The sequence below is a fragment of the Parus major genome, chromosome 28 (assembly GCF_001522545.3).
Source record: "Parus major isolate Abel chromosome 28, Parus_major1.1, whole genome shotgun sequence".
Lineage (NCBI taxonomy): Eukaryota > Metazoa > Chordata > Aves > Passeriformes > Paridae > Parus > Parus major.
In genome coordinates, this window is record NC_031797.1 from 1,617,636 (window position 1) to 1,640,631 (window position 22,996).

At 47.0% G+C, this 22,996-nt stretch overlaps 1 protein-coding gene across 14 annotated transcripts in view; it reads left to right on the forward strand.

Annotated features, from left to right (window-relative positions):
• Positions 1-6: 6 nt before the first annotated feature.
• Positions 7-22,996, forward strand: part of DOT1L (DOT1 like histone lysine methyltransferase) — a 74,778-nt gene continuing 51,788 nt past the window's right edge. For 12 of the 14 annotated variants that reach the window (XR_004500369.1, XM_015651776.2, XM_015651784.2 and 9 more), the window contains exons 1-4: positions 7-125; positions 16,634-16,677; positions 19,051-19,125; positions 21,396-21,459. Coding sequence is in view for 13 of the 14 variants with exons in the window: in XM_015651776.2 (XP_015507262.1) it covers positions 45-125; positions 16,634-16,677; positions 19,051-19,125; positions 21,396-21,459 (264 nt within the window). In the remaining variant the exon portion in view is untranslated. Of the gene's footprint in view, positions 126-2,131; positions 2,853-16,633; positions 16,678-19,050; positions 19,126-21,395; positions 21,460-22,996 lie in introns of those variants that run through there. The other 2 variants (XM_015651778.3, XM_015651781.3) reach the window with 2 other exon arrangements.

Genomic DNA, 22,996 nt, shown 5'->3' on the forward strand with positions numbered 1-22,996 from the left:
AGCATGGTGCGGGGCCGCCGCCGCCTCGTCCTCCGGCTGCCGACATGGGCGAGAGGCTGGAGCTGCGGCTGAAGTCGCCCGTGGGAGCCGAGCCCGCCGTGTACCCCTGGCCGCTGCCCGTCTACGTGAGTATGGCCGGGCCCCGCACCTGCCCCGCGCCCTGTCAGCGCCCCCGGCCCTGCCCCGGCCCTGGCAGCCGCCGGGCGATCCCTCAGCGCCGGCCCTTCCCGGGATCCATCGGGGTGATCGCCCCTCGTGCGGGAACCCCCCCGGAGCCCCGGCCCCGGGTGCCGCCGCTGCTCGCCTGGAAGTCAAATCCCCAATTTCATTTTATAATTGGTTGACTAAACCGAAGGGCGGGGAGGAGGAGGACTGGTTAATGAAAAGTTTTCGTGTTTTCCTCGCGCTGGGCTCGTGTAACTGATTAATAACCGGTGCTGCTGCGAGCAGGGTGGAATCCAGGGATTCTGGATGGGGGAATAGCGCTTAAATTATGGATGGCCTCTGGTGGTTGTGGGGACCCCCAGGACGAGCCGCAGAGTGGGAATAAACAGCGGCCAGCGGCGGTTGTGGGTCTGGAGGCAGCGCTGGTGTCCGGGGCTGCCGCCAGTCCCCTCCAGCCGTGCCCTTGGAGCTCCCCTTTTATTTATCCCGAGCAGAATTCGAGCCAGCCGCAATCCTCGTGCTTCTAAATAACATGTCACTTGTCCTTGCTTAGCTACCGAGCGGCGTTTTTCCTTAACTTGCCCGACTTTCTCCCGAGCCCGGACGAGCGATGTGTGACCTTGATAACAATGTCCATGTTCAAATTAGTGACAATCCCACGAGAGGCGAAAGGCTCCGGGGAGGGTATTTTTGGATGTGTGTAGGCTTCCTATCAACCCTTGAGCAATTTCTCTCCCTAACTGCATGTAGCCCCTCGGAGCTCAGTTTGCAAAGGCAGAACGTCTCACTATATGTTTACTTGGCGCAGGCACTGTTGATTATCCCTGCGTTCCAGGCTGTGCTGTTGTACGTGAGCCGTTTCCCGGCGAGAACACGCTGGGACGCACAGGCTGGGGCAGCTGATACTGCTGATGTTGTTGCTCGCTTTGGCAATCGCTTGTGTGTGAGTGATTAGGAATATATCGCTCGTGGCAGGGGGAGACGGCTGCCTGCTCCTATCTGCCGCCTGCCTTTCGGGGCTGCTGCTGTAGCCGTGCCTTTCCAAAACATCCTCCATGCAGGCTGGCGTGCTGCTGCCGGCGCGTCTCCCAGCACACACTGGTTAATCGCAGCCTTTCCTGTTTGGGCAGCTCTGTCAGTGTTGGCGGGCGCGCGCTCTGCTCAAATTGTCAGAAACTGAAAGTACAAGCGATGACCGGGTTCGGTTTTTTCCTCGCCAAATATTAACTCGTGTCTCCCCCTCCACCCCCCCCTCCCCAAGCGGGTTGTGTGAAGCGGAGGTTAAAGATTACGCGGGATAGGGATTGTTCTGGGAGGGAGGGATGTTTTATGTCTGTTCACTGAGATTCCTACGGGCTTAAAACCCGAAAAACCGACCCCCCCCCCCCTTTATTTTAAGGGTGAAACGTGTGTTTTGCAGCATGGGAAATAAGGATTTAGTCGATTCGGGAAAGCTTGAGCAGCTGTTTTTGAGGATGGCAGAATAAATAGAATTTCTTCTCGGTTAATCAGAAACGCAGCGGATGGGGGTGGGGGTGGTGGGGGGAGTGTGATCCTCCCCATGTACTAAAAAACACCACAAACCCCAAACATCCTTCCATTAAACCGTCCGCTTGGCCTTGCCAGCTTTTCCAGAATAATTCCCTTGTGGATGTTTCACCGGGAGCCGCGCAGCATCGCTCCCCGCAGCTCCGGGGAGCGGAGCGCGGCCGAGGCGTGCTCGCACACACGCACACCCCGGCGCTGGCCGCTGCTCCTGCTGAACCCTGGGGCTCTGCAAACAAATCCCTGTGTCGGTGGCAGCGCTTGGCCTGCTGACATCGTGCTCTGCTGAACTGCAGCCGCGCTTTCCCCGCGCTGGCTCGGCCCCGAGCTGCCGGGAGAGCTCGGCTCGCTTTGACGTAAGCAGAACATTTCTTAGTTTCACCGCTCGTGGTTCCGAGGAAGCAAGGTGGGATAGCTGAAGGGAGGGAAAAAACCCACAGCACGCTTCAAGTTTTTATTTAGCAGCGTTCTGGTTGCTTCCTGTTGGACTCTGAGATGTATTTTCCGAGGAGAGCTGGAGGGAAAGGGAACGGGAAACTCACGGTCCCGGCTGGTTATTTTTGGTGAGAGCAGCAGCAGTGGCGGGGAGTCATCTTTCCCAACATCCGAGGCTCTGTAGTGTGAACCTGCTGCGTGCCCGGGCTCCGTGGTGTGATGTAACCCTGCCTTGAGTAACTTGGCTATTTTTACGCTCTTACTACATCTCAAATTAGCGGCGTCGGTGTTGCTGCGTAGAAGGCTGGTCTCTCCTATTAATGGACGCCTGGATTAATACCGTGTCTCATTTATTGCCGGGTTGCTGCTTATTTCGTGTATAATAGGAAAAGTGGGGTCTCTCCAGACTGCTGAGTCCGGATAATAGCCCGGCTGACAACCCGGCGCTTGTTGGGATGCTAAAAGAGCCGGGGAGGCTGATGTGAAACATGTATTTCCCTTCGAGTCTAATTAGGGCCGTGGGAGGAGAGAGAGAGCGGCGGTGGTGGTGCAGCTCCAGCCTCCCACTGCCTTCCACACAAAACTGAAAGTGCGGCTCCTTCCCCCGCCTTCCGCCGCCTCAAAGGAAAGGCCACGGTGCCCTAATGAAGCCGTGGTGAGCCGTGCTGGCCGTGCCACACTGTGATGAGTAAGTTGAATAGTGCATGGTGAGTAATCTCTCCTCATGACTCACAAAATATTTTCTGATGTTGACCTCTGTTTTTGTGACTGCCCCACTTAATCAGAGCTGAAGTGAGTGTACTCTTTTGTGTGCTGGTTAACTCCTCGGCTCCCACGTATCTGCCCCACTTTTTGCTCGTGCCATGTTGTCAAGAGACCAGGGATACAGTGTTAAAATTTTAATTTTGATGCTACGAAAGATACAGGCCTGGATAAAGGAAGTATTTGGCTGAAAGACTGGAGTTAATGGATCTAACTGGTCTTAAATAGGCTACTGCTGGTGGAGGATGATGGCATTTTCAGTTATAGTTCAAGTATTTCTCAGCATAACTTGGTATTCATTACTTAGATCTGAAAAGTACAAGGGGTGAAGTCCCCTTGTGTAGTTTTAAGACTTGCAGATATTTATTTTTTTTCCTCAGGAATTTTTCTTGAAATGGTTCATTCTCTTGTCTCTGACTTTTACTATAGTTAAATTTGAATATGAATTAGGTTTAAATGTGAAGATTTTTCATTTTATACCACTGTAAGGTCTGCCTGATCTGCGAGGTGTCTCAGGTTGTACTTTGAACTCTTGACAAGTTCCTGCTTAGAGTCACAGGCTGTTGTGTGTGCAGGAGGGAGAAAGAGGTGGGGATGTTGTAGAGTAGATCAGCTCTACAGTCTGGTCTGGCAGCGTTCTGCTGATATATCTGTGGCACCAGAGAGCTGAGGAACAGGAGGTTCAGAGCTGCTGAAGCTGATAATTGTCCCCAGAATTAATGTTAGCTGAACTGCACCCTGTTGCAGCACAGAGCTGGTGAATGTGGAAAAGCCTGTTTGCAGTCTGTCAAAGAGAGGACAACACTGTGCTTCATTCATTTGCTCTCCTTAAGGCCTGCACTGCTGGGGTTGGCAGAGTGATCAGTGTCAGTGCTGAGCGGGGACAAGAGGCACAGCCAGGTGCTGAGGGGGAGCCTGCTTGTGCAGGGCTGTTGTGGCAAGTCCTTTCCAGTTTTTGATGTTGCTGGGTGCAGGTCTTTTTCAGATGAGGCATTGCCTGGTGTGCTCTATTCCCTGTGGGGTGGCATTCCTGTGGAAAGTGGCTGCAAGCGTCCTTGTGCATCAGGTTGTTGTGGGTTGTGTTCCCCTCTCCCTGTTTGACTTGCAAGGACCAGGGGGTTGAGTTGTGACAGTGCTGGGAACTCCTCCTGCAGCCCCTGGGGATCCCAGTAGCGTTGTACTCTGGGTATAGGATCACACAATCATGGAATGGTTTGGCTTGGAAGGGACCTTAAAGCCCATCTTGTTCCACCCCCTTCCAAAATCTCAGGTTGCTCCATGCCCTGTCCAAGCTGGCCTTGGACATGTCCAGGGGTTGGGGCAGCCACAAATGCTCTGGGCAACCTGTGCCAGGACCTCACCACCCTCACAGCCAAGAATTACCTTCTGCCCTAGTTACCATATGGTAATACCATTTTTTTTAATCTACCAATTTTAGTCCCTTTTTCCAGCCTTTGACTCTGTCCCAGGAGGGGTCAGTCCTGATTGTGCCACTGCACACATCTTACTAGGGTGAGGAGGTGCCTCTGCCCTGAGCTGCTGGAGCTTAAGCCTCCAAATTAGCACCTGTGATGAGAAGTCTGGCTTGAATTATTAATTTATTTGTCTGTGTTCCTCTTCCTTACTGCTGACTTTCCACTCAGCTGTGATGGCAAGAAAATTCTCATTTTCTAATTGAGTGTTGTCAGAGCATCACCCTGCACCTGGAGGTGTGTGTGTGGCTGCTATGGGATTAATGGGATACAAGCTTCTTACTACTAGAGTTTGTACAAGTGGGAGGGTGCAGAGTGTGGGTTTTGGGTTTTTTTTCCCTCTCTACTGTCGTGATCCAGCTGATACCATTCTGTCACCAAAGGAATGTGCTGTGCAGGGAGACCTCAAGGGCAGGGAGTGTTAATGAAAACCACAGCCCAGCGGGGATTGTCACCTTTGAAATTAAAGATCAGTGATGGAGATGAATAACAAACCTTGTTTGAGAATTGAATCCTCTATTTGTGCGTGTCACTGAGCTTTCCTGGGAAGAGTTTCTGTGATGCCTGGCTTTGACTTCCCAGGCAGCAGGGCAGGTGTGGGAGTGCCATAGAATGGTGCTGTAAATGAATTTGGGAAGGACCCAAAGAGGAGCTGAATTGTTCCCTTAGGGTTGGAGCTGCCCTGCTGCTGAGGGTGGTCCTGTGCATCCTGCCCTCTGCCACAGATCCATCCCGTCCTTATTCCATACCCCACTGCACTCCTGTGGGATGAGCTGATGGAAAACACGTTTTGTGTGCGCTCCTGGCTTTTCCCTGGGATCAGCCTGTGCTGGAGGGGGAAGGTGAAGCCCCCCTGATCCTCCCTGCGGTTGGGAGTGTTGGTGCCTGTGGAGCTGTGTGTGGGGCGGCTCTGGGAACGGGATCGCTGGAGAGATCTGGGCTGGAAAAAAATGTTTCAGTGTTTTGAGAGGCGGCCCCCCGCCCTGCTCCGTGAAATGTGAGTCAGGGCCTGCCCGGGGCAGCCGGCCCTACAAAGGAGGCAGAGGAGGAAACTTGTTGTGCCTTTGCCAGGCCAAAACCTCCTCACCCCCTGAGTAATCGCCCAGAAATTCGGCAGCCGTGGCTGAGTCCGGGGGGTTTCCCCCCGCTGCTGTTGATGCAGCTTATTGGGAAATGCTTGTGGGGATGACTAATCACTTAGAAAAGCTTGTCTAGCGAGGAGAGGTTTGAACGCTTGAGCACAGTTCCGATTTCTCAGCACCTCTCTCTCTCTGCCTGCCCTCCCCACTTGTAAAAACACCTGGAGTGGGAAGAGAGCGAGCAGCATGAAACAGGGAAATATTGACTCAGTCATTTCTAAAGCACTTGGGTTTCTCTACTGCCCAGCAGATCACAGAGTTGGCACAGTTACATCATTTTTTTCTGCCTTTTTCCCCAGTGCCAGCGGGCTCAGGGATGTGCTCTTGGGGGACAGACGAGCCCTACAGCGTTAATTGTGCAGCACGTGGGCAGCACAGAGGAGCAGCTTCCTTCTGGGCTTTACCCTTTGAAGTAGAACTTGCCCTGAGTGACAATCGGTGCTTGTTCAGTTCTCAAACTCCTTTTGTTCCAAGCTCTGACCCATTGGGTACAAGATAAATCATGAGTTCAGTTAACAGACATTTTTTTTTTCCCAGTTTGAAAAGTGAAAGTTGGTCTCTTGTCTTGCATCTCAAGACCACATTAGTATTTATTTTTTTATATAACTGATTTATCTGAAAGGCAACTGTTGAAAGACAGAGTAGCTGTCCAAGACTGCTTGTTTTCCCCCTTTCATTCATCAGCAGATGAGTGAGGATTAATGATCCTGTCCCAGCCAAAGTTCCAGCTCAGGCAATTCAGATTTATCTACCTAAAAATTCACCCATCAGCTCCAGTTGGACACAGCACTGAAAGCTTTCAGTGTGCCAAGGGAAATCCATGCCCCCACATGCAGCTCCAGTTCTTGTTCTTCATGGCAGCCTTATTATATATGGAGATGATTATCCTTTCATGTCTCAGATACGGGACTGAATTGTGTTGCCTCTGGGAATTTAGGCAAAATATCTTACCTCTTGGTATGTGAGATTTACGGGGGATTTAATCACCCTTCTCCCCAGACGTCCATATGTCTACTTTTGTACTCTTCCTTCTTTCTTTTTCCCCTTTCTCATTGACTTGCTTTTTTTTCTTCCTGCTTTGAGTTAACCTTTAACTGTCTGATTAAAGTTCTGCACTGTAATGATCAACACAAGGACCAGGGGTAGGGTGAATTTATTTGTCCCTTGCAGTGTCTTTTATCACAGATTGATAACAATAAGGTGTCTCAACATATTTTTGCTTCAATTATTTTCTCCTTCCTAACAGAAGGATCCACAGAAGGAGGAAAAGTTCATGTTAGGAATTGTGAACATGTTTACTTTAATGGTAATTACTAAGGACAAAACCAACACTGAAGAGAAACAAGAAATAAAACTGAATAGGAAAGTTGGCCACATGCTGCTAGAACTATCAAATCAAGTAGGAACTATTTTTAGAGCATAGGAAGAGGGTGAGTATATTTTACAGCAGGAAATGATGGAGTTCAGAGTATTTTGGTTTGTTTCATTTCACAAGTGAATGAGAGTTTTCTAAAAACTTACACTGAAAGAACTTTGTAGTGTTGGATGAAAAATCTAAGGAACTTCTGAAGACAGATAAATGAAGCATTGGAAAACTTTTCTTAATCAAACACTACAGATAGCTTTGAATTAAATTTCTGGGTAAAAATTAATGGGTTTTAATAGTGTTTGTTATTTTCTGGGTACTGTGAAGAGCAGTTTCCTGAGGTTTTGGCATTAATGTGTCATTTACTTCTTGCAGCTCAGCACTATTATTATTATTTGACACTAAAATTCTAACAACTGTGAGCTTTTGAGGCATCTCGTTCATTCCTCAGCTGGATTCCCTCTGGGCTGCAGGTGGTTCCCTCTGGTTCCCTCATCTGTTGGCAACAAGTCCTGGGAGATCAGGTGCTGGCTCAGGGTGCCCTCTGAGCTCTGGAGCTGGGTTTGGAGTTTTTGTGGATCTTACCTTGGCTTCCATCCCTGCCCCTTACAGCAGTCATTTGAAATTCTGCAGTCTGTGAAGAATACATTCTAATATTGTAGGCTCATTTTAAGTCTTTAAAGTAAAAGGTTGTGGAAATGGTTGGTGGCTGGAAGTTGGTGTTTGCTGTTCAGAACCTCCACAGGATCACTGTTCTGCAACAAAAGTTGAAGCTTATAAAGGAAACACCATATATATATATATATATTTTTTTTTTTTAAATTTTTTATTTTTTTGTACCTAACAGAACTCCATGCCCAGTGGGCTTCAGAAAGAGTACAAGGTTTTGCTGCTAATTTCAGTTATGTGGAATATTTATGTGTGTAAAGTAGGAACAGAATTTCTGAGCTGTCCAAGACTGAATTATCTTTACAGAATATAAAGTGGTTGTTTAAGCTGTTGTCTCGCCAGTTTTCCCTGCAGGAGATGGGGCTCAGGCTGTGCCATGAGCTTCCTCCCACCGAGGGTGTGGGAAGACCCTGGGCTTGTGAAGGAGATGGTGGCTGCCTTCAGCACCAATTTTGGGACTGTGTGTTCATTTCTTCCCTTGGGTTCTGTGTGAAGGTTTGTTCTGGCAGTGTGGAGGATCAGAGATGTTTTGTGCTCCCCTGTACCTGCATGGGTGGGGTATTTCCCTGCTAGCACAGGCTGTGGCTCCTGGGGACATGCCAGTTTGCAGCTGGGACATCTGCAGGTAGAAATAACTCTTGTAATCTCTGTTCCCTTGTGCCTGAGCTGCTCTCACCCTTGGAACAGTGTTTGTGAGTTGGTCTGGTTAAAGGGAACTGAACCAAAACCCCACAAAAGTTTAGTTTTAGTTTAGGCCTCCCCTGGCTCTGCTGTGTGCGAGCACAGGCAATGCTGGCCCAGAGCAAGAGGTGACTTTTGGGGAAGTGGTGGCAGGCAGGTGGCTGGGTGGGGTTAAACTGTCTGAAAGGGTGGCAGGGCTGTCTTCCTCTGTTCCAGGGAGTGAAAGCTCAGCAGTTCCCTCTGTCCCAGAATGAGCATTGCTGGGTTCTTGTGCATGTGCACATGGGATCACCAGAGCATCTGCCCAGCGCTTCCAGCTGCCTTGGTGTGGGCAGGGTGTGTCACTGCCTAAAACTCACCTGGGAGGGGGCAGGAGGACACACCATTGCTGATTTGACCATTGTGAATTGCTGTTTTACCAAAATAATTGCATTCCCCTATGTATTTTAGCATAAACATTATTTTAAACTTTTTTGCATAGTGGAATTAGTTCTTTTGTCTGGCTCACGCTGGGGAAGCTCATCCTGCTGTGACTGTCCTGTGTGCCTCCAACACTCCTGCAGGCTGATTGCATGTTAATGGATTGACACAGCCCCTCCTGCACGTACCAGGGGAACCATTCCCTCCTGCATCTGTGCAGTGTCCGTAGCAACAGTTGGGATTGCTGTGTGGAAAGGCAAAACTGTGGTACTGTGCTTGAAGTAGCAGCAGTGAAAGTGCAATCCCTGTTGCAACCACACTAAATGATTATCCAGAGCAGTTTGGATCTTCTTTCCCAATGCCTGTTTCCTTTGTTAGTTTATTTTGGCTCTTGGGCCAACCCTTTCTTTTCATTTAAATGTTCTTATGTAGCCATTAAGGAGGCCATAGTGACCACCATGTTTTACATTTGGTTTTGTGTGACAGTAACTTAGAAACTACTGAAACTACCTCAGGCTCTGCCTCCTGCTGTGTGAGATGGGCTTCCAAATGCAGTCTTGGGAGCTCTTCCTTCCCTTGTCTTTTCTTCCTTGAAACTGGGATGAAAACTATGGATACAAGGTGTTCTCTGCAGGAGATCTCTTTTTATACATTCTAATAAAAATGTATTCTTGTGAATGTCCTTGTGCTTTCTTGATTAAGGGAATGACAGTAATTGGGAGGTTCAAAGGAGACTCTTGGTCCTTGTCTGTCTAGGTAGGAAAAATTGTGCTATGGTTGTTGCTATGGAAGCTAAAATAGCACAATCTTGATTTGGGATAAAATCTGGTAATATTAAACTGAATCTCGCTATCCAATATGGAATACTGCATGGAGCTGGCTTTCCCTTACTCAAGGTTTAACTGGTATTTGAAGACAAGGCAAACACCTTAATAAAGTGGTGGAAGGCAGAGCTGGCAGGACATGGAACCCAAGATCTTCCCTTCACTGAGCAGCTCCTGGTGCTGCAGTGGCTGGAAGAGCTTTGGTTTTTCACAGACTCTTGTGACTCCTGTGTTCAGGTGTGCTGGCCATGGATGTGCTCTGGGCAGGGAGACTGTGCTGGTGGATCTCCCTAGGTGGGTTAAATGAAATTAAACCCTGTGGGAAGAGGAACACAAACTTCTGACAGGCTGAAATCCCTGGTTTGTGAGGGCATCCTTGTGCCTCGCAGAATGCTGGATCTTTCCTGGCTCAAGGGAAACTGCAGCTGCAGTGGCTCATGTTGCCTTTCCTGGTGTCCAGAGAAACCCTTATCATCCTCCCCAGATGGAGGGAAGCGAGGGCCTTGAAAGAAGCACTTGTCCCACCAGCCTTCTGCAAGATTGATTGGCTTTTCCTAATCCATCTTTTTGATCTCTGCTAACCATCTTGTCTGCAGCTGTAACATCCTCTCCTTTGGATTTATGGACTGCTGCCTGGGGAGAGAGAGCTGCCACTGCAGGCAACCAAGCTGTTGTTTAAACCCAGGGGCTGGTGGGACTGACCTCTTTTGTTTTGTGAGTTAAATGGGTCGTGTGGAGATCAGAATTTGGCAAATCCGAATGACTTCTGTTAATCCATGAGTGGGGTCAGTGTTCAGGATTTGGGAGGAGGAGCTGTGTTACAGTGGAGTGCTGGGAGTGTATCCAGACAGGGTCATTAAAAGGTACACAAGTGTTGCCATTGATTTATTTGTAACTGCCTTGTTTCAGCTTTGGTTTTCACACATCTGGTGGACAGGGGAAAGCTGTAGGAGATCTGTCCTTCCTGCTCTGCCCCTGCTTGACCACAGCTGCTTTTCACATTTCTGAAGAGCTGCTTTGGTCACCTGGGCTGTTTTTAGGGGAGGAAGCGTGGTCTGGGGAGTCAGAACTGGCTCTGAAAGGGCAAGGGTTGCTTTGGTGTGGGTCTGTTGAGTCTGGGCAGCCAAAGCCGTGCCCAGAAATGTTCCTGCCTATGAAGAGGAGATAAAGGGTGATAAAAGTCTTTGTGGTGCTGGGAGAGTCAAAGAATGAAGGGACCTGAGCTGTATTTCCCTTTTTTTTTTTTTTTTTTTTTTTTTCTCCAAGAACTTATCCAGGCTTTTAAACCATTTGTTCACTGCTCAGGTCTGCAGGCTTTTTGGGCCACCTTTTCACTACCTGTGCTGTGCAGATGATCAGATCTCACAAAGATCTCACTTTCAGAGAATCATGGAATCCCAGATTTGGGTTGGAAGGGACCTTAGACTCATCCATTCCCACCCCATGCCATGGGCAGGGACCTCTTCCACTATCCCAGGGTGCTCCAAGCCCTGTCCAGCCTGGATGAGGTGTAAGTTGGCATGTGGGGAAATAAGATTTAGAATAATATGGCGTTCACCCTCAAGCCCCAATTTAGGCTTACCCCAAGGCTAAGCACAGTTTTGTAAGAAGAATCCAAATAAAAAATGTTGTAAATTTGGAAGGGTGCTTGGGGTGGTGTTCCTTGCTCCAGGCAGCGCTGGCTGCCCAATTTAACTGAACAAGTTCTTTGTGTTTGAGGATGGAAACCAGAACATTTAAAACTGTTGCTTTAGGTTATAGATTCACTTTAGACTATGGTTTGTTTCACTGAGGGATAACTGTTCTGGACAAACACACCCAGGAGTCTGGGATATGGTACTGGAACACAGAATTAAATCAAAATCTTACCATTTAAGTGTCTTAAGGGATGTTAATTTGAAAATTTGATGTAACCAAAGCAGCCACACCTGGAGGAGGGAGGTAGGGCTTTGTATTCAGGTGGAATCACAAACTGTTCCAATAACCAGCTTGTAACAAAAATGTTGCAAACTCTAATTTATATCTTACCTTGCTCTTGTAGAAATGTCTGATTTGGTTGTTTTGTGGAACAAAATTGTGCACAGATAACTGAGCTGTGGCTGGTGCTGGTCCTGTCACACACACTGATCTCTGTGTGTATAATATGTGTTACTGGGGCTGCTTTAGTTTTCTCACCCTGGTGCCAGAGGTAAAGCTGTGAGTGCTGCTGAGTCCTGGAATATCCAGAGCTGGAAGGGACCCCCAGGGATGATCATTGCAGCCCCTGGCCCTGCCCAGACCCCCCAACAAGCCCACCCTGAGCATCCCTGAGAGCGCTGTCCAAACGCTCCTGGAGCTCTGGCAGCCTTGGGGCCGGGCCCATTCCCTGGGGAGCCTGGGCAGTGCCAGTGCACTGAGTTCTGGTCATCCTGGTGATTTTTAAATTTGTGTTAACAAACAAAGAATGTGATTATAGAAAAGGATAATGGTTGCTTCAGTATACATATTTGGAAAGAGCTTTTGGGCACTGTCTTATTTGGCTTTCAAATCACATATTAGGGCTTCTTGTAAAAAAGGTGTTTTTTATGAGGAGGTGAAGGGAAAGCTTGAACTCTTAAAAATTTCTCTGTGGTCCAGCCTCAATGGCCTGAAGGGCAAGAGGAGTTGGTGTCTGTAGGAGGACTCAGCTCTGTGTGTGTGGGACAGGAGCTTTGTGTGCTGGGGGCACTGGTGTGCTCAGAGTTCCAGCAGTGGGGTGTTCCTGTGCTCAGAGTTGTAGGAACATGTGGCTGGAGAAACCTGTTGTAAGAATTGCAAGTGTGAAGCTGTTCAGTCCTGCTGGCTGGAACTGTACTCCAGTGTTTTCCATAAAATGTTGGAGGCTCTTTGAAGTGACTTTTGAGAAAGTGTCTGCTTTCTTTCTGTTACTTTTCCAATGAAATATCTTGGCAGAAACTATTGAACTTTCTCTGGGAACTCACGTTTCAATTTAAAATTCAGCATTTAGGTTGAAGACAGAACTCTGTGAAAAGTTCAGCTGGAGAGGGGTTGGCTGCAACAACTCAATGTGTGTTTAACTTCAGTTTGTTTTAAACTTATTGTGAAGAGCTTTGGGCAGTTTCAATAATTACTGCAGACTGCAACTCCTTCCTTTAAATACTTTCCACATTAAAGAGATAAGGGTGATTGTGAAAAGCTTACATTTATGTGTCTCAGAAGATTCCAAGGGCCTCTCAGACGACATAAATACAGGAACATTGGAAAGTACACCCAGGCCAGGAGCAGCACGTAGTGTGCTCCATCCCCTCCAGTGCAGGGAGGAGGGAGGGAGAGGAGGGAGGAGGGTGAATGGAGCTGCTCTTTGTGACAGGGAGCACCGTGGTGGCATCATCTCATCTCGTGACTGGGAACAGAACACAGAGGCTGCTTGAGCCTCAGCCAAAAGGCTTCTGCACGCGGGATTCCAGGACTGATGGAGTCTGTGGGAGGCTCTTCCCCAGGAGGTTCCACTGCCAAAGCCCTGTGGGTGTCAGAGTCCAGCACGACACACGAGCACAACCTGTCTGCAACCTGAGTCATGGGCACTGCAGCTGGGAAAAATAATATAAAACACCTGAACTGAGCCAAAAACCCCAAACTCAGAGCCGTGTCTGAACTGGAGAAGCTTCAGGCCACCTTTGGGGGTGTGGGGTAAGGTTGATCAGGCTGCTGGTGCTGCAGCAGGACCATCAGGGATCACCATCCATCCTCCCAAGCTGCTGGATTTGCTGTTCATCCCCTGGGGCTCCAAAGGGTTAAAGCTGCTGCTCTGAGCTCTGGTGTGTGTCCCAGTGAACCAGTGCATCTGCTTGGGATGCTGATGGCAGAGCCTGGAGCAGGGTCAGGATTTGGGGGGTTTGGAGGCTGATAAAGAGAGGCTGGAGCAGGATCAGGGTTTGGGGAGTTTGGAAGATCCATGGCAGAGCCTGGAGCAGGGTCAGGATTTGGGGGGGTTTCTATTCCATTTGCCTTTTGGTTGCCTCAGACTCCCTGTCTGAGCCAGTTGCCTGAGCACAGATGTGATGCCTGTTGCTCTTCAGTGTCTTTTCTGATTAAATCATGCAACCATAGTGATTGAAATGGGGCTGGAAGTTTCTCTAGGAAAAGGGAAGCTGCTCTGTATTCCCTTCAGATATGTTTCCCTTTTCCCCAGCCAGCTCTGCTTTGAAGAAATGTAGGAGATCCTACTGGGTTTTTATATTTTTATTTACTATTTATTTTTTAATTTTTTAAATTTTTTTATTTTTTTATTTTTTATTATTTTTGCGAGACTTGAGACCTTGGGAACTTCTCTGCTCAGCCAAAGTCTCTTAGACAGCAAAGTAAACTTGGGAAGTGTTTCAGCATGGGAAGTTCAGCAGCAGTAGATGTGGAACTGCTTTGGATTTCTTTATTCCTAGATAATGTCACAAACTAAGTCAAAGGCCCCTTCTGCCTGGAGTTTTCACGTGAGGTTGTGCAAAGTCACTTAAATTGGCTGATCTGTAGTTGTAGATGTGAATTGTGATTTATTATTATGATTTTTTAGATTGATTTTTTTACTTTTTAACCCAAGACAGAAGAATATGTTAATTAGATTTTTTTTGTCACTTATAGGGGTGACATGAAGACCTGAAGGACAAGGGGTCTCTGTGTGCTCTGCTCACACTGCAAGTGTCCAGCCCCAGCAGTGGGGAGTAGGATTTCCTCCCAGGAAATGGTTATATCAGAATAAGCCTGAATTCACTTTTCTGGTATAATGTGCTTATGTTGATAAAGCAAATTCTGACTCTGCAGGAAGACAGTTTTTACTGGGAGAGCTGGATCAGCCCAGGGGGGCTCTGCTGGGGTAATTCTGCATGGAGTGAAACGTGAACATTTCTGGGGGATGTTTATGGATGAGCTGCTGTCCTGGGTTATTCTTACACTTGGTAGATAAGAAATGAGAAGAAAGAGAAGTTCTCCTCCCTCCTTGTGCCCTCCTTTCAGTGCACAGAGAAAAGAGAAGAGAGAACACACTCTTTTATTTGTTTGCTGAGAGGCAGGAGCAGGTTTTAGTTCGGTTGCTTCCCTGGTTTCTAGGCCAAGATTTATCAAAATAATTACCTGACATTCCTGGGAGACTGAATTATGGATGCTGCTGTTTTCTGCAGGGTTTGGGCTGTCTGAGACTGGAGGAAACACAGCCCCAGATCTGTTCTGTGATGTTTGGGGTTCTGCTGTGGCAGCAGTGAGCTGTTAAATGTGGCCAAGGCAGTGCTGGGCTCCAGGCTCTGTGTGTTCCATCCCAAGTGTCCTGGCTACTGTTGTTGGCTGTTTTTCCTTCTCCATGTTGTAACTGGGATGATTTGGTTTTCTTGCCTTAGTGTTCTGCATGACTCCTAGATTTGGAGTTAACTTTTTGTCATCTGAAAAGTAGAGCTTTTTTCTGTTAAAATACCATTCTCTGTTTAATTTAAGTTCTTTAAGTTCTATTTTAATTTTAAAATAAATCAAATTAATTAAAGTTGTATTTTAATTTAAAAACCAATCTAATTTAATCTAATTTTCTTTAAGTTCTATTTTAAAATAGCTTTAGTGCAGAATACCAGACTGGTTTGGGTTAGAAGGCACCTTAAATATCATTTAGATTCATCTTCCACCATCCCAGGCTGCTCCAAGCCCTGTCCAGCCTGGCCTTGGGCACTGCCAGGGATCCAGGGGCAGCCCCAGCTGCTCTGGGCACCCTGTGCCAGGGCCTGCCCACCCTCCCAGCCAACAATTCCTTCCCAATATCCCATCCAGCCCTTCCTTCTGTAAGTGGAAAACCATTCCCTCTTGTCCTGTCCCTAACTCCACATATTAAAATTTCCTCTACCTCCTGTTTGTGAGCCGCTTTAAGGCACTGGAAGGATGGCAGACCTCAGAAGTTCTTGCCTGTTTGTCCATCTGTCCTGAGATTTTTAACCAGGCATCAGAAGGGCTGTGTACAGGTTTCTTGGAATGAGAACTTGGCTGATCCCAAGTATGTGAACTGGTTATACAAGGGAAAGTATGTTTCTCCTAAAAAATAGAAAAGCTGAGATACTGGTGGAAAATGTTTCCATTTGACTCAGATCATGTCCTTCCAGGTCTTGAAAATGAGATAATCCAATCATTTTCTCTCATCAACTGTCAGTGGTTTTCTTCTTCTCCTTCCTTCCCCTGCCTCCAGTCCTCTCCTTTGTTACCTGTCTCTGCCCTTTGCTACAGAATTTCCCCTGGTAACTCTACAGAAATGTCATTGCTGCAGCACAAGACAAGGGAAATGATTTGAGGCAGCCTTTGCACTTGTATTTCTGGAAGGGCTGTAGATACAAGACTTCTAATTAAAAGGTCAAAGCCACTTGCAGAGACAAATGTCTAAATATTACCCCAGCTTTGTGCAGATGGACTCTGGTAACTAAGGCTTCACAAGCTGGATACATCAGTGTGTGTAAGGAAGTCCTGTGGCTTCCCTAAAATAGAACTTTATTTGTACAATGGTGCATATAAATGCAGCTCCAAGGGCGCTTTTTAGCATGCATTTGTAATAATTTGCTAAACCCACTTGCACTTCTGTTGCTCCTGAATAAACCCCTAAATTAAATCAACAAACCTCTATGTCTCACCCTGGTGTGGATGTGTGATGTTCAAGGTTTGGGTTTCAGTTCATGAGCAGGGCTGCATATCCAGGCCTTTTTCTGTGTGCTCTGAGGGTGTTTTTGCTGTTCCCACTGTTTATTGGATGCTTTATTTTAGGAAGCCATTCCCTGTGTGAGAATCTCACTGCCCATCTGGAGCTGGAAGCCTGTGCCAGCTGCTGGGCCAAGGGAATCAGCTGTTCATTGGGAACTTGCAGTCAAGTACCTGCTGCATCCCAATAATCCCCAATAATCCCCAGCCACACGGTCCCTGACTGCAGGGAATGACAGAGAAACAACTAGAATGACAGTTCCTTCATATCAATCAGAGACACTTGAAAAATTAATTTCTTTAAGCTTTATTTTTTCTTAGAGGGCTCATTTTGATGGTTTTAATGGGTGGAATTCAATGACTCCTTTCCCAGTATGCTTGGCACCTGTATCCTCTGAACCACTGTGATTCCTGTAAACTCCTGACAAACAGCACCTGACATGTCTTTTTTTTATTTAATTTCAGGACAAACACCATGATGCTGCTCATGAAATTATTGAGACAATTCGGTAAGTGCTCGGTGCAGCCTGGCTGGGACCCTTCCTGTGCCTCTCTGCAGCTCTGGGAAGGGATGTCTGGAGTCAGGAGATGCAGCAGCAGGGCAGCAGTTACCATTTAGCAGCTCTGAGTTATTTTCTAAGCTGAATTTGCTGCAATACAGAGCTCCCTGCCAAATAGATTTTGTTTTATCTTGCCATATTCCATTCTGTTTTGAGCAGAGTTAAAAATGAGTGATGGTGTTCAGCTTTAGTGGCAGTTTGTATTTGAGCTTTGGACAGACAAGGTTAAGGAAATATCCTTGGCTTGATGTGTTATGTCCTGGTCTTGCCTCTGCCCACCCTCTCTGTTTCCCCTGTTGCTGTGATCTTGCAGCATTTGGGTTGTTTGGCAATGATCTCCCTGTAGCATTCCTCTTAATCCTGCTGATAGAGTTGGAACAGCGTGGGGAAAATGGGAGGATAAAGGTGAAAGACAACTGTGAGGAGCAGAAAGTCAGAGGATTTCCCAACACAGGCTCTCAGGACGTGACTTGCTGTTATTTCAGCAGGATTAGGAAGGGACTTGCCAAAGAACAACTTTTAATAAATGCTACACGAATTCCCCAAACACCTGAGGGATGAGGATGAGTTATCCCCATTACAAAGCTGTTCTTGTTAACTGTTTTAGATCCTTACATGCTGCCCTTGGCTCAGCTCGAGGCTGTGTCTGCAGCAGGTTTTAATGCTTGGGTAGTGCAGATACAGGTGAGGGAGGAGGTGCTTTACCTGTAGAACCACCTGATCTCAATTTAGTCACATATGGCAAAGGTGGCAGTGAGCCTTGTGTGCTCCCAGTGTGAGTGTGAGAGAGCCAAATGCTTGATAACATCACTCACTCTCATGAAATCAGAGCATTTCCCATGGTCTGGGGTGGCAGAGGATGTGGAATGAGGCTGCAGCTGAAAACTTTTCTCTTAAAGGAGTTTCTTTTCCTATCTACAAAACACTGCCACTGGTGCTGCCAGTTTGCCTGGACTGGTGGGGATAAGATCCTGTGCCTTGGGGTGAGGAGAAGGCCCTTTCCAAGGGAGCTTGGGCTGGAGGGGGTGGCTGGAGTTGTTGGTGCTTTCTGAGCTGGAGGCAGAGGGAAGCTGTCTTAGGAACCAGTTGGGTCAAATTAAGTTTCACAACTGTGTTTTAAGCAAGGTTGGTGTGAACTCAGTGTCAGAAGCTCTCGTGCTGCCTCTGCCTTGTGCAAAGTGCCCACAGTGTTGTTGTGAAAGTGGTGGGTGAGAGAATGCAAGGAAGCCTTTATCTCATCAGGCAGTGGAATCATGGAATATCCCAAGCTGGAAGGGACACAAGGATCAAGCTGCTGGTAGGCAGTTGTTGATAGCCTGTTCCTGTGATTTAAGGGCAAGAAGTTTGCAAGGAGAGCCCTGGTGCTTTTAGGGGAGATGGGAGATGCCAGAAGAGGGAAAGCCATGCATGTCCAAGTTCTGGTTTTCACTGGCCTGTGTAGTTATTAACCATGTGTGAATCAGCCAGAAGGAACAGAACTGTTGGAACTTTAGTCCTTTTTTTTTTTTTTTTCTCCCACTATTTTAACAGTGAAGAATGGAGCAAAGTTCACAAGGAAGAAATTCTGGGATTCCTGTTGGAATTCATCCTGTGATGTGGGGTTTTTTGATGCTGACAGTGCTTTCCAATTTGATATTTGTGGAGGAAAGTGTGTGCAAAGCTTCTGTGGCTTTTAAATTGCCTTTGAAGGGAATTAATCTTCCTCCATTCCACAAGTGAATCTCTCTCCTGTGAGCTGCCATTGTCAGATGCACTGCAAGTGGGCATGTGCTTTCCCTTTCTGATGGCCACAACACACAGGGCTGTGTTAATTCAGAGTAACAAAGGGGTCTTTTATCAAAATAACTCCTAAAAATGTGCTTTGGTTGGGTGTGAGAGGTGTAAGAACAGTTTAGACACTCCACAGAGGAGAATATCCTGGCGATCCTGTTGGTGACAGGGTTTTTGGGTTGCTGTGGGAAATGTCTTCTTCAGCTTTGTCAGAGCTTCCTGCAGCATCAGAATTCTTTGGAAATGCTGCACTTCTGCATTTTATGTTAGATTAACATCAGCCATGACTTTGAGTATTTTTAGACACGTGGAATACATTTATCACCTCATTTTGAAGCTTTATGCTCCTGCCAGTGTCTACAGGCATCTTGCTGTTTATTCAGTACAAATGTGAACTGTTGCAGTTTCTCATGATGTCTGTCTTATTTCTAACAAAGCTGTGAGCTCCCAGGGCTGCTGCAGTATCCTCTCTTCATGTAAAACAGTCCAGAATGGAGACAAATCACACTTAATTGGCAATACCTCTATTCATTATTTCTTCTTTCCTTCCAGGTGGGTCTGTGAAGAAATCCCAGATCTCAAGCTTGCCATGGAAAACTATGTTTTAATTGACTATGATACAAAAAGGTGAGAGGAATGTTTTTGTTCCCAGCAGGAGTTCAGGCCAGCACAGGGTGTAGTGAACCAGTGTGTAACTGGTTATTCTTAGACACTACCAACTGAAGTTTTCTCTCAGAACTGGCTTCAGGCTCTGCCGGAGTTATTTTGGTAGGAAATGTGTAACAGCAACATTGGCAAAGGCAGTTGGATTAAGGACATAATTGGAAACTCCACAGAGCTCCAGTGCAGCTCTGCTGTACATTGAATTACTCACTGTGAAACAATGATCGGTATCTGCGCCCTTGGAGTGCAGCCAGGGTGGGACTCTCAATGGCAGTGAGGTTCCTACTCCTGTAGTAACCAGGAATTCCTGCTCACAGCAGCATGGCAGAGCTGGGTGTCAGTGGAAGCTGCAGCTTCTCCTCCCTCCCCTTCCTGCTGGATGGGGGCTGAATTAAAAGTTGAAATTCCCAGCAGTGTTGTGGGCAGTTGGAGGGGTTCTGAGGTGCCTCAGTTACATGGGAATTCTTACCCACAAGCAGTTCAGAATGAATGTCTCTCATGGGATATTCCCCTCCTGGCTGGGAGAGGCAGATCCTGACCTGTGGTGTGTCTGTGGAGAGTTCTGAGATTCTGTGCATGGACTTGGCTCTACTGAGACTGGGAAAAGGGAGGATGCTCAAGCTGCAGTTTACAAAAACCTCCCTGGTTGCCTTCATGGGAAAGACTGAATTTATCCAAGTCCACAGAATGACTAAACTGTTAGAAGAAAATTTACAGATGAAACTGCATTGCTGTGAGTAGAATCACAAAATATCCAGAGCTGGATCCCTCAGGGATGATCAGTGCAGCCCCTGGCCCTGCCCAGACCCCCCAACAAGCCCACCCTGAGCATCCCTGAGAGCGCTGTCCAAACGCTCCTGGAGCTCTGGCAGCCTTGGGACCAGGACCATTCCCTGTTCAGTGCCCCAGCACTCTTGGGGGAAAAAACATTTCCCAAACCTCCCCAGCACCAGATGCTTCTGTCATGATCTCCTGAAGTTATTTCTTCCTCTTCTCTCATTTTTCAATTGTTTCACTGCAAGACTTGTTAGTCCCTGTATTCCTCCTGGAAAATTCAAAAGGAGTAATCAAGGTCAAGCATCCCTTGTCATTAAAATCCATTAATGTGGATTTGTGGATTACTCACAGCAACTGCATTACTGTAATTTTGTGGTTCTGGCATCCTCAGTTTCACTGGGGATCATCAGTGTGGTTGGCAGCAATGCTGAATAAAAGTGAAACCCCTCTGTTCCCTGAAGTCACCCCCCACTACCTTCCTGCAGCTTTTTAAAGAAGTCATGAACTGGAATTCTAGTAATGATTTTTTTTCTTCCTTTGAAAAAATTTGTTAGAAAAATCACTGGCAGCAGATGGGCTGAGCCAAGGATGTGAAGGGGAAGCAGAAAGTTATGGAAATGCAGACAAACCCTGTTGCAGCCTCTTGCTTCTCCCAGCATGGAGACAAACACAGGCAGCTGGAAGCTTGGAATGGAATGGGCAGAGCTCATGGGAGAGGTGTCCTGGCCAGTGTAGTGACCCTGAGGATCACAGGAGACTGAAGTGTCCCTTGGATGTCCCTTGGCCTCTCCATCCCTTCCCAGCTTTGGGAGTGCCTGTGGTTTAATGGTGTCACTCCTGTAACTCCTTGTATTGTTTGTGCTGCTCTTTGTGGGTCTAGTTATGTAACAGCTGATGTTCCCAGGAATATACTTTCTTTCCTGGCCTGAGATGAATTGATTTAATCCTCTCAGTTTGTGTCATTAGGTCATCTGCCTGGGCTGCCAGTAATCCCAGGCAGCCCATGGAGCAATCCCCAGCCTTTCCTGATGGGTGATGTTTTAGGCTGTGTTCTGGCCCTGCCTGCATTTTCAGGCCCACAGTGAATTTCTGGAAAAGCATCTGCTTGTCTCAGGACTGATTATCATGGAGAGATGACAGCAAAAAGGAGAAAAATGTACAGACCTCTTAAATTTCTGCCCATCTGAAAATATGGAGAAGAGGTTATGAGAACTTTATCAGGAAAAGGGCTGTACTCAAAAAACATGATTTATAATAAAGGAACTAATATTATCTGTCATGTACTCCTGGTCTGATGAGGATTTTATTTAAAGAAAACAAAGTCTTAAATCCATGTATGTAATTACATATTCTGAGAGAAACAAACCCCAAATACCTACTAGGCAAGAGGATGGAAAAGCCCATGGTTTTCCCTTTGAAGCTGCCTGTTTTGAGCTGCCCCTGTGTTCTCCCCTCAGCTTTGAGAGCATGCAGAGACTGTGTGACAAATACAACCGAGCCATCGACAGCATCCACCAGTTGGTAAGTGCTGAATTTGGGCCCTGCCATGGTTTTTGTGTGCCACCTTTGAATTCAGGTAGGGAAGAGCAGCGGAAAGCTGTGACTGACTCAGTGCTGCATTGTACCTGTTCCTGTGGCATCAGCAATAGCCAGCACTTCCAGGTTTTTGGGGGCTTGAGCTTGGTATTAAACTTATTTTCTTGATCACAGCTGAGCAGTCAAGGAGTTAGTATTGGAGGGACATTCTTACAGAAAGAAAGGGAATTAAACACCACTTTTTGTTCCCAAATTCAGAGCTGTTGCTCTTCCTTGTGCACTTCTGGCACTGTTATTTTGGCACTTGGAAATAGCTGACTTGGCTTTAGGGGGAAGGAAAGGTTTATCTGCATTTAACACAGGGATTTCTCATATAGATTGACTTTTGCACAGGGAAATCTGTGACTTATGGGTACTTAAATAATCCATATGAACTCTCCTGTGTGTTGTGGAAATGATCCATGGCTTAGGAATTTCCTTGCCATAGTTCAGCTGCTCTGGCCTGTGGGATCACTGGCTAAAGTAGAATGTAATCTCTTTTCAGGCCAATTTAATGAGCTTTTTGGTTCTCTTACCCCCAGAAAAGGTTGAACTGGAGGAAGCAAAACATGAGCAATGAATAATGTTACTATTCTCCTTAATTTGAAAGCATAGGTGGATTTTTTTCTCTGCTGTGCTTATGGGAATTATTTGAAATATGCAATATTATGGCAACAAGCCTTTTTTTTCTGGGATTTTCTTAATTTTTTGGGCCATAAAAACTTGTATTTATTTGGATTCAGGCACCATCATGTCTATGTTGGTTAATAGCTAAATATTAGCAGTTATTCAGCATTTGCAGTTGCTATCTGAACTGGCAAACCTGATGGGTTTATTTTTTTCCTTCCCATCTGAATCTCACAGGAGTGTTTAGGATAGGTCCTGGAATGGCCCTTTTTTGTTTGTTTTTATCAAAGGGAGAGGTAAACATTTTTAAAACTTAACTTTTATGCTTAGGATGGGTATTTTTCTGAAGCAGAAAGGAAGCTTGATTTCCATCTCTTTCCTGCCACTCCCTGTCTGAGTGTATCTGATCCCTCCCTCCCATGTGACAGCTCCTGGAGCAAAATTAACCTGTTCTTGTGTTGACAGTCAACATTGCTTCAGTGGGGATAGCACAGAAAAAAGAAGTGAACAAACATTTACACCCTCCCCAACTCTATTCAGTGTTGTGATTTACATTGCCAATTATTTTTTTGCATCTGTTTAAATTCCCCTTTATCACCTGTGAAATTAACTGTTAACTGAAGTGTGACAAAGTGCAGAGCACCTGCTGGTGTGCAATTTCTGCAGTGTCACAGAATGGTTTGGGTTGGGAGGGACCTCAAAGCCCATCCAGCCCCACCCCTGCCATGGCAGGGACACCTTCCACCATCCCAGGCTGCTCCAAGCCCCGTCCAGCCTGGCCTTGGGCACTGCCAGGGATCCAGGGGCAGCCCCAGCTGCTCTGGGCACCCTGTGCCAGGGCCTGCCCACCCTCACA